The sequence below is a fragment of the Crocodylus porosus genome, unplaced genomic scaffold (assembly GCF_001723895.1).
Source record: "Crocodylus porosus isolate Cpor-Errol unplaced genomic scaffold, CroPor_comp1, whole genome shotgun sequence".
NCBI lineage: Eukaryota > Metazoa > Chordata > Crocodylia > Crocodylidae > Crocodylus > Crocodylus porosus.
In genome coordinates this window covers 16,578,236-16,589,515 of record NW_017728931.1, presented here as the reverse complement: position 1 = coordinate 16,589,515, position 11,280 = coordinate 16,578,236, and the positions used below count along the sequence as shown (strand labels likewise).

At 41.0% G+C, this 11,280-nt stretch overlaps 1 protein-coding gene across 1 annotated transcript in view; it reads left to right on the top strand.

The window, feature by feature from the left end:
• Positions 1 to 11,280, top strand: part of PPARA (peroxisome proliferator activated receptor alpha) — a 63,017-nt gene that overhangs the window by 34,454 nt on the left and 17,283 nt on the right. The window contains exons 4-6 of the mRNA XM_019544282.1: positions 2,603 to 2,763; positions 7,072 to 7,210; positions 9,122 to 9,324. Of these exons, the coding sequence (XP_019399827.1) occupies positions 2,603 to 2,763; positions 7,072 to 7,210; positions 9,122 to 9,324 (503 nt within the window). The remainder of the gene's footprint in view (positions 1 to 2,602; positions 2,764 to 7,071; positions 7,211 to 9,121; positions 9,325 to 11,280) is intronic.

Here is an 11,280-nt window from a genome sequence, read left to right as displayed (position 1 = left end):
GCCAAGGGATAGTTTGGAAGATTGTGCTGTAGGATGCATCTCTGTGGTTAGAGTCCTTCATCATGGATCTTGCTTAAAATAATCTTAATCTTCATAAAGGTGCAGCCTAGAATAACTCCCTCACCCTTTGTATTTAAACTTCTACAGAGGAATAGTTCAAGAGGCCAAATAAAACAGGAACCTTCTAGCTGAAACCAGAGATCTAAATGGCTCTGAGGTTGTAACACAGTCCTGCCAATTCCTGTAACTTTTTTATTGCGAGTCTTGTGATACTTGGTTTAGCTTCTGACTCCAGGGAGGTAGGAGTAGAGGGTGAGTCCTCCTGGTTGCAGAGAGGATAATGGAAAAACTGAACCCTATATGCTCATAATATAGAAGGAAAATATAAGGAAGCAAGAATACTTTTTTTTTTAAGGGGGGAAAAAAATCTTATGAATATAGGTTGTATGATTCATGACACTGATTCCCTTGCACTTGACAGCACTGGCAATACAAACTATTAGTTCTGAGCTGATTCTTCTCCAGCATAATAGTCATTGACGTATATTCATAGGAATGTTGTAATGTTTCTGTTAAAATAACACAAACATGTATTTGCTAATATTCTGTAGCCTGCTGCTAGTTGCAGGAGTTAAAGGGAAAATATGCTGGCTTCAAAAAATATTTTCTTCATGTGTAGCGTTGTTGTTGTTGTTGTTGTTGTTGTTGTTGTTGTTTGAACTAGTTCAAAGGGGAATGTGTTATTTAATGAGATGTTGAAACTGTATTCACTCAAATACAAGACGAGCCCACCCCCCATATCTTATATTTGTATACAAGGAAACCTCATTAAATACATTGTCTATCTTTAAACTGCTGCCAAAAGCAGCATGTACTCACTAATGGAAACCAACTATGAACCTGATTAAATGCAGCCCCCACTGAGCATGACTATAAAACACATGGCCCGTATTGTTTGTCTTGTTTGGTTTTTTTTATGAGAATTTTTCATGTTCCAATCCAAATCAGCGAAATCGATTCAAAATCCATGAGTCAGTCAAGAATTGTAAGTGGCCCTACTACCAACACATTGGGAGGGGTCTCAAAGCACCCAGGGCTAGGAGACAGCTGCTGCTGCAGAGCTATCCTGCCCCATGCAGGAGGGGACAAGCGCTGTGCCCAGCAGAGCTTCCCTGCCCAGCCTGGGGCTGGCTGGGACCTGCCCCAGGCTGCACAGAGCACTATCAATGGAGCCCAGAGCTGGCTGGGACTTGCCTCAGAAGTTGGACAGTTCCTAGCCAGCCCCACTCTGTGCGGGGAAGTAGATTTCAAGGGGCTGATTGTGTGACAAATGTCATTTCTGTCTGTGCCCTAAAAGTGTGTTTATAGAGTACCTATGCTAAAACTTGCAGCAATTTTCAAAAAAGGTAAAATGCATCAATTCTGGATGAGCGAAGTCTATGGGTACTATAAGCAAATTATTGCAGGTATGTCTTCAAATTTGCCCCTCACTTCCACATGCTCAGAGCCAGCAGGGTCTGGCAGTAAGGAGGGAGGAAAGGGACTGCAGGGGGAAGAAACAAAGGGCAAGACTCCCCCAGATTTACTTTCCCTGCTGTAGGAGCAGGAGGGGAACAAATTCAAGGCAAACCTCCAATAATTATTCTATACATGGAAAATTATATCAAATGTATACACTTTCCATATATAGAATCTAATTATTGGGGAGTCATCTTATATCCAGAGTCATCTTTATATTTGACTAAATACAATATTTAATTCTAAGTGATTATGCAGTGGTGGTTGTTGTTGTTGCATTTGCAGAGGCAGGGCATTCAGTGAGGATTTATATTTCCAGATCATCTAGAATGTCAGCCCAATTTTTTTTTTTTTTTCCATTCTCCATTTCTAACAGTTGTTAGCAGCAACGTGGTTGCTTTTGCTCCTAGTAAATGTATCTCTTTGGAGTGATACTAAAAGCTTGCATTTATCTTGAACCCCAATTCAGCAAAGTATGTAATCGCATGAATAGTCAGTGGACTTAAACTTCACTTACAGCAATGTACTTCAGCATACGCTTAATTATTGTTTTTTGTTTGAACCAGGAAAATGTATCTGTCCTTCCACAGCTGTAGATTTGACTCTGAACTGATTTGAGCTATATGAGAGCGCAGTCACCAATGGATGCAATGTCAGGATAAGCAGTTTCCAACTTCAGAGAAAGGGTGGGCAATTGACTGTGAGCGTTGTTATATGACCTTCAGGAGCTGGTCCTTGGGCTTGGTTTATTAATTTAGAACAGTCCATTTAAGAAAAGTGCTGGTTCTTGTGTCTTTAATTAGCAAAATATCTGCAAAATTTGTAGCTAACAGTTGCCTGTACAAAGGTCATAGTTGATTTAAACTGCACGTAATTTTGAAGCTTTGTATTTGTTTACACTGTTAATAGAAGCAGGAATTATTTTTCAAATGCATTTATTATTGCAAAATTTACTAGTGCATCCTGTAATTTTGGATTTTTTTCCAAGAAAACTCATTTTCCTATGTGGCATTGGTATTGATTGTGGCATTGATATTAATTTTTTGGTGATGTGGTACTTCTGAAGTGTTCCTTTTTCTTTTAGACACCTTTTCACCAGCATCAAGTCCTTCATCCATTAATTTTGCAACAGTTCCAAGTAGCATAGATGAATCACCCAGTGGAGCATTAAACATTGAATGTAGAATTTGTGGGGATAAAGCCTCAGGCTACCATTACGGAGTACATGCTTGTGAAGGTTGTAAGGTACAGTTGTCATATTTTCTTTTTAAGAGCCTAAACCAAGGGGTTTTTTTATTTACAGGGTTATATAAAGGAAAATGTATTTATTTTGTAAATGTCTAATTAGCATCCATTTAGCTGTAAAAAGAAAACATAATTTGAGTCATAAAAGTGCTTTTGTGGTCTTTTCAAGAATTAATTTAGTTTGATACCCTATTTTAATATTAGATCAAGCTGAGGTGATTTATGATGGTGAAGATAAGTAGCGCTTTTGTGAAAATGACTCTTTCTGTTGGCATCTAATCATAACTTGAACTGTTACTCAGAAAGAAAAACATTTGCTCCACTATTGTTTTATTTGTATTGAGACTATGCTGTAGGAACCATGTGAGTTAGCTACACTTCCATTATATTTCCCATTAACAAATCCAGAATCTCTCATCTCCCCCACATCCTTCCTGAATTGTATATTGTACCTGGTGATAGGCTTGGAGCCAGTAGACAGCCTTGAAGACAAACAAGCAGGCTCACTTTCAGTCTTCCAAGTATAGGATGGTGCCAGCAAGAATTATAATTTTTATTGTGCTTTTTGATTTTTTTTTTTAAACATTTGTTTAGTATTGCATCTTTTCTAACTAATTCTAACAATAGGACTAAGGTGAGTGAAATCTTTTTTTTTTAATGTTCATAGGCAGACATTCTTGTGGTGATATTGTTCATTGGATGAACTACATGGTTAGGATAGACATAGGCAAGTTTTTGGGTATCCTGGGTATGCCCTATTGTTGAGGCAGGCCTGGATCCCATTGGGTGCCTGTTCATTATCCACAAGTGGGAACATGTTTCCCCAGGGACACACAGCAGCGACACAGTGTGTGCAGCTGCTGCTTGTCCCCTGGGGAACACCCCTGCCACATATGCTCTGGTGCACAATATGTTGCCCTGGGTGGGATAGGGGAGGCTGAGGTCAGCACCTTTGCTGGCTCCAGCTGTAGGTGCCAACTTCTTTTTTTTTTTTTTTTTTTGCCAGTGGGTGCTTGCAGGCTTAAAACCAAAAAAAGGCACTACTTTTAACTTGGTGCGTTCCTGTGCCAAGCCCAGTGCATTATTTCTACACAGCTCTGCAAGATCTATAAAGATGAGGGCTTTAGTGGGGCTTTTTTTGGGGCACTTTTATCTAATAACTGATTGAATCAGCTATTAGATAAAAGCGCCAAAAAGCCCTGCTAAAGTATCCAATCTTTATATATGCTGCAGAGCCAGGTTAGTAATGTGGTACTTTTTCTGGTGAAGTACAGGTTTATTTTGGGTTTTTTTGTTTTTATTGGTGGGGGAGGGCATGGCATTTGCATGCAGTTCCATGAATGCTAAACACCTGCTATTTTTTTTCAGTGGGTGCTTAAGCCCCAGAGCACCCACAGAGTTGGTGCCTATGGCCCCAGCAGCCTGGGACCTCTGGGAACTGCAGCCATGGCAATTCTGCTGCAAGGAGCCAGGTCAGCAGCTGGAGTCTGGCTGCAGCCAGCCAGGCTACAGTTTTGGGTGGAGCACACTGCTGCTACGTGTGCTGCATGGGTTTGGTTTTTTTTTTTGACCCCAGGATCTCCCCGGGTCAAAAATCTCGCTCTGTGGTGCAAACAGCAGCACAGGGAATGTCAGCACATACAGTGCCACAGATGGGTCTGCAGTACTGTATACCACACATCCACGCTCATCTGGATGCACCCACTTAGGCCTCTGGGAGAGAAGTGGACAAAGAAGAGCTAAGTAGCAGATGGAATAAACGTTTGTGTAACACTCCATGTATAAATAAAAACAGGATATAAGGGAAATTATCAGGTAGCTAACAGGCAGGAAGATGCGGTAAAAACCTGATAAAGGAGGAACAAGATTGTTCAGAAGGGTTGTTATCACCTGTGAGGTGAGAGGTTATCAAGTAGATTACAGTGGACCATGAAGTCATTGTCTCTGTTAAGTCCCTGGTGTTTAATGTCCAGTAGGCTGATGAATTTCTGTTCCTATCCTCATCTTGTAAAGGTGTTGGGTAGATTGCCTCAGAGCACAAGAACTGTGAGGTCAGGCAGTGATTTTTTTCTTCGTGTGAAAAATGTTCTCCTACCTGTGTTTTATTGCCTTCATCCTTCTGTGATCATTCATTCTCCTACATAGTTTTTGTTTGGTTTCACTAACATTTGCCATGAGGACGTTTATTGCATTGGATGAGATGTATCATATTCTGGGATAGACACATGTATGATCCATGGATTCTGATGGCTTTGTTGTGGGGAGTATTGATTGTTGTTACAGTAGAGGTGTGTTGACAGTCTTGCATTTATTGTTGAGGCTGGAGGGGCTGGGAGTATTTTTCTCTGGGTGTGGTCCTTTTTAAAAATGTGCTGTAATTGTTTGATGATCCAATGATCCTTCTTATAGGTTCAAGTGTTGGTTAGCAGGTGTGAATCAAGGGTGTGTGGTCGATGGGGTTTTGTTTTCTTGTATTGTACTAGGCTGCTGAGGGGTAGCTCATCAAAAGATATGATCTATTTATCTTCTGGAGTGCTTTTGCTGGGTAAAGACAGTTTTCCGTTTGGCAAGATTGGGGTCACAAGTATTCTTCTCAGAGCCAATGCTGTGGTATCTGAGGGCTTGACTAGATTATGGTGTTTTTGGTGTGTTTGGGTCGATTGCTAGTTTGTTGACATAAGTGTGTGGTCTGTGAGTTTTCTGTAGTGCCTTATAGGGTGCCCTCCCATATGTAGATTGTGATGTCTAGGAAGCTGATGTAGGTATAAGAGTATTCCCAAAATAATTCAATTGAAGGGTGATAGTTATTAAACCTGCAGTGGAAATCCAGATTGATGAAAATATCATCTATGCAGTGTAGCTGTATTACAAGTTTGGAGCAATTCTCTAAAAAAAATCCTCTTCTGGGTGGCTCCTGAGGAGGTTGGCATGTTATGTCCATAGCTATATCAGGGGTTTGGAGGAAGTGTTGGTTGTTGAATTAAGTTATTATACATGAGGAAATGGATGATTTGTACAATCTGTTGTGGTTGCAAAAGCGAATGTAGTCTGGTTTTCCTGCAGGTGTTTCAGGCAGGCAGCTGTGCCTTCATAGTAGGGAATTCTAGTGTGGAGCACATACAATGTTGCTGGAGTAGAAAAGTGGGGAATTAGTGGAAACAGTTTTTTCTGAAGCTGGTGTAGAAAGAATTTGTTAGTATTCCAGTTCCAGAGCAAATAATATAGGTGTGGGATCCTCCCCAAGTTCCTTATTGTAGCTAGTATGTGTGACTTCTCCGTTAGCCTCATTAACATTGAACTAGCAATGTTAGCTTCATTGTTTGCCTCATTTAGATGTGCATTTTCTCACCCTCACTCAACTTTAAAACCTCTTGGGTCAGAATATCAAGATATAAATGTTCTGAGGTGATGTTGCCATGATGGTCCAGGAAATGTGCAAGAGGCAAGAATTCTTGTGATATCTTTTATTGGACCAACTGCATGGTTGGGATAGACATAGAAATCAAAATATCACAGTACCTTTCCCCAGGTCTCTGTGGAAAAGCAGACACAGCAGAACAAAGTGGCAGATGAAACAAAAGCTTGTGCAAGATGGAAATAAGTTGTCATTACACATGGATCTTTGTGACATCCTGGCATTGCCTGTGACGGCTTACTGCTCTGCAACACTATTGTGATGTTTCAGTATGCAACTGGCATTGTATTTGCCATATGAAGATATCATGGTAAACTCTGTTTACCCACAGGCTTATCTTGTCATACTTGGCTTTTCTTCTAGCTTTGTATCCACCTTGTCCCCACACCCAAAAATTAGGAAGAGAGAGTCCTTGTTGCATCTGTTGGGGGGGGGGGGGGTGTCTGTGTGTGTGTACACACATGGTAGATGGGTATCATCCTGACAGAAACCTGGAACAGCACATGACTGTGTAAAACAATGCAGGGTAGAGTGCATGGGAGTTCTTGATCCTTAAAGACTGCTTTAATATTACATTGAAGGTCCTTTTGACCTTTAACCAACAAAAGATTGGGAAGCAGGGAGTAGACGTAGAACTACATTCTATCTACATCAGCTATAAATCTGGTTGTAGTAGTATATTACTGCATTTAACAAAATAAGAAAACTACTGTCTTTTTAATAGTTCAGTCTTTAACAATCTGCATAAGAAGATATTTTTATAGTAATCTGATTTTATCAGTGACTATTATGAATAATAGAAAAGAGAAACAGAGCTGTATGGATAAAATTTATTGGACTTCTTACCTCATGTTCTTTCACAATATATAATGTTCTCTCAAACTTTTTAATAGGGTTTTTTTAGGAGAACAATTCGACTGAAACTCACCTATGATAAATGTGATCGCAGCTGCAAAATTCAGAAAAAAAATCGTAATAAGTGCCAATACTGTCGTTTTCAGAAGTGCCTTTCAGTTGGAATGTCACATAATGGTAGGTAAGAGTGCCCTTAATTTGTTTGCTCGTTCACAATGAAGAGCTCAATTCTGAAAGCAGACATGTTGAGTAACTTACTAGTGTGTAATCCTATGCTTACACTGACTGATCATATATAGAGTAAGACCTCAAGATTGTATAGTGTATTTACAGTAAGCCCTGATCCTACACTAAGAATTGCATGGATGCAGAATTGCATCCCTGATGTAGGATCAGAACCTCATTTTAGGGGTTCCCCCCTTTTTTATTTTAAAAATCATAGTTTGAGTGTACAGTATTTGGACAAAAGTAAAGGATATTTTCTGCCAAAATTATTTTAAAAATGGGCTTCCTATTTTAAAAAAATAAAAAATCCAAGAGAGGCATGTGAGTGCAGTTGATTGGAAAAAAAGAAATACTTAATTCATCCTTAAATATTTTTATTTGTTTCTATAAGACTCCTCTTTTAAAATATAATTCAGTTTGATCAACCAAATGAAAGTTCACTAAAACAACTTCCTTTAGATTTTAAGTGAAAAGCACTCTTAATTCTCAGTTTGCTTATGTAAACATTTTAAAATTTAAATTTTATTTTGTCACAAAGTTGTATTAAATTTATAGTTAAGTACTTAACATGCATCTGAAATGCGGGTATTTACTTTGCCACTATCAGCAACATCTTCCTACTTTATTTATATTCTGTTATGCGTATTAAATATCTTTTTGTACTTTGGAGCTTATTTTGTATGTATGTAAATTCAAGCATCCAACAATTTGATAACGGTATCATAAATTATATGCATCATTTCTTGACTGTAATTTATGATGGTGTATTTACTAACATGCTTTGTACTTGAAGTATTCACTCTCTTGTTTATAGGTGTCCAGTTTTTTTTTTGCTGTTACAGATTCTCTTCCACTTGTCCAGTGAGCTACGTTTTAGATACAAAAATAGTACTTAAATAATTAGGACAGGACTCTAGGCACATTTAATTATCCAAGAATAAAACTGATTCCAAAAAACTAAACCCTCCTGTATAACCACCAAATCCTGGAGACACTGACACTCATTACATGCCTTCTGGTTTGACTTGAAAATCTGCTAGGTATCGTTAGCTCTGCTTTCAGTGCCTGCCCAGAACTACCCGAGTCTGAGTAGCTCAGTAGCTAGGTTCCCCTTGAGCCCCATAAGGATCCTAAACCTAAGTGAATCGAATCGGTGTATGGACATATGCCTTCATGGTACAGGACAGTGCCATACTGAGACCCACCTTGCCCACTTCTTACATGCTAGCTCCCAACCAGAAATGGTGTGGTTGTGTCAATGCAGTACTGTACATGTGCCAACATGTTCTTCCTTACAGCCTAGTGGTGGGATGCTCTTCTGGGGGATGTCATATTTGAATGCCCTGGGATTTGGTGTCTAGGGCTTCTGCTCCATGAATGTGTATTCAAACCACTAGATTATTGCATAAAAGGTGAATATGTCCACTATTGCATCCTTCTCCAACCATATTTTAAAACTAAAATAATTTCATCTTCATTTTGTGAGCCTTCTGATCCAGTTGGAATGTGTGAGGTGTGCTCTGAGCAAGTCTACTGTATTTGCTCCTCACAATACTACCTTGCAGAGCATAAGTATAACCAGGGTTTCCTGAGGGGCCTAATTCGATAAGCATTTTCAGAGTGTGTTTAACACACACCTGCAAGATCAGGCACTTGTGAAATTCTTTTGATAGCACTTTATACCTTGATAATTAAACAGTGGCTCTTTGGCTTTAGTCTGTTCATGGCTTCACTATAGCACAGATTACGGTCTACTTCTAGTGCTTACTCTTTATAGATGACAGCCTTACTTTTGTAACCAAGAAATAAAAATAGCAGCGATTGTTGTTTTTGTATTCATGATATACGCATCTTTCCTATCAGCCATCCGTTTTGGACGAATGCCAAGGTCCGAGAAGGCAAAATTGAAAGCTGAAATTCTAACAGGTGAAAACTATGTAGAAGATTCAGAAATGGCAGATCTTAAATCTCTTGCCAAGCAAATTTATGAGGCCTACCTGAAAAATTTCAATATGAACAAAGTCAAAGCCAGAGTCATTCTGGCAGGCAAAACCAGTAACAACCCAGTAAGTCTTTTTGCATTTTTTTTTATGGTAGAGCTGCTATGCAAGAGCTAGATGTTGCATTATAATGCTGGAGAGCTCTCAAGCAGATCATTTGGGGGAATAAAGGGCGTAATATAGACATGAAAGATAGAAAAAGAATATCTAGTTAATCTGATTCTTGATACCTAAGGTCACTATAGTGGGAAGCTGTAACAAAAAATGACCATGTAAATGGAAAATAACAAGCCCAGATCATAGTAAATTGCTAGATGGACAGTAGGTAACTCAAAGTGGCAGGGAACAGTAAATTAGTTGCTATTGAGAAGAAATGAACTGTGATATTTGACTTCAAACTAGTTTTAATACTGGGGGAAGTAAATATATTGCCAATTAAGAGTAAAGATGACGATGATAAAGCTTCACCTTTTTACAACTCTTCTTCCACAACCCTTCATCAAATACTTTAAATATCTGAATTTTTATAGGTAGTCAATTCAGGGTACAGCAAAGTTGTGCCTTCGCCAAGAGTTACAGAGCATAAGTATATAATACAATAACGGGAAAGATTCATGATTTTGGGTCCTCAGCTTGAGACTCCTCAAGGGAGCCTGACTTGACGCCCAGACGTTCCTTCAAGACCAGGCCTGGCTTTCTTCAGTATCTCAATCTGAGACCCCAAAATCATTTAAAGTAAAAATAAATAAATAAATAACAAAAAGGGGAGAGCTGAACCCGATGATCTTGCAAGGTCCCTTCCAGCCCCTTACAGTCTATGAATCTATGAACATATTAATATTGTAATTGCTAATATACATCAGTAATATTGTGTATTGATGTTCATTAGTACAAATAGTAATTGTATATACAGGTTTCCTTCAATTTATGCAGTACATGCGTTCCCGGAGAATGGCTCATAAATCAAATCCGCATAAAGTGAACCCACTTTACAATGTAACAAAAAGGGATAGGTTCCCATGGCTGTGAGGGAGGGAAGGAGTGAGGCTGGGACTAGGGAAGGGGCAGGGTGAGGGGTGCCACTCCCAGAGCTGCACAAGGCGGCAAAGCAGCCGGAACAGAGTGGCACTCACCCCAGCCCTGGCTTCAGCGGCCCCGGGAGTGGCCAGCACCAGCTGCCTGCAGTTGCTGGGCTGCACCATGCTCCACCTGTCCCCCACGCCTGGGCTCCACCTATCCTCACTTATCTCTGCTCCTGGGCTGTGCCACACCCTGGTGCAGGCAGCTGGTGTTGGCTGCTCCTGGGGCCACTTCAGCACAGGCTGGGGCGAGTGCAGGAAAGCAGGTGGGGCGGGGCATGGTATTCATCCCAGTCCATGCTGCAGCAGCCCTGTGAGCAGCCAACACCAGCTGCTTGCACCATGCCACGAACCCCCCAAGGATCTGCCTGTCCCCACTCACCCCAGCCCCTGCTGCAGCAGCCCTGGAAGTGGCTAATGCCAGCTGCCTGCACCAGGGCACAGTGCAGCCTGGGAGCAGAGGTGAGAGGGGACAGGCAAAGCCCAGGCAGCTGCTCCCAGGGCCGGCTGCTCACGTGGCCACTGCAGCTGGGACTGGGGTGAGTGCCATGCCCTGCACTGCCAGAGGTTCCACTTGTCCCCTCTCACCCCAGCCCATGCTGAAGCAGCCAACAGCACAGCCCAGAAGCTGAGATGAGTAGGGACATGTCCAAGATCAAGGATAATAAAAAGTCCTTTTTCAAATACATAGGGAGGATGAAGAAGGCACCGGGTAACGTGGGGTCCCTGCAAGGTACGCTGGGCAATCTGGTGGTTGCGCCAGAGGAGAAATCAAAACTCTTTAACCAATTCTTCACCTCCATTTTCTTGTGCAGGGACCAGGACTTCCCTGCGGGGATGCCAGATGGACTCGAGGGGAACGCCTCCAGACCTCAGGTTGGGGAGGACCGGGTTAGAGAGCTTCTGGAGGGGCTGGACATGTTCAAGTCAGCGGGTCCAGATG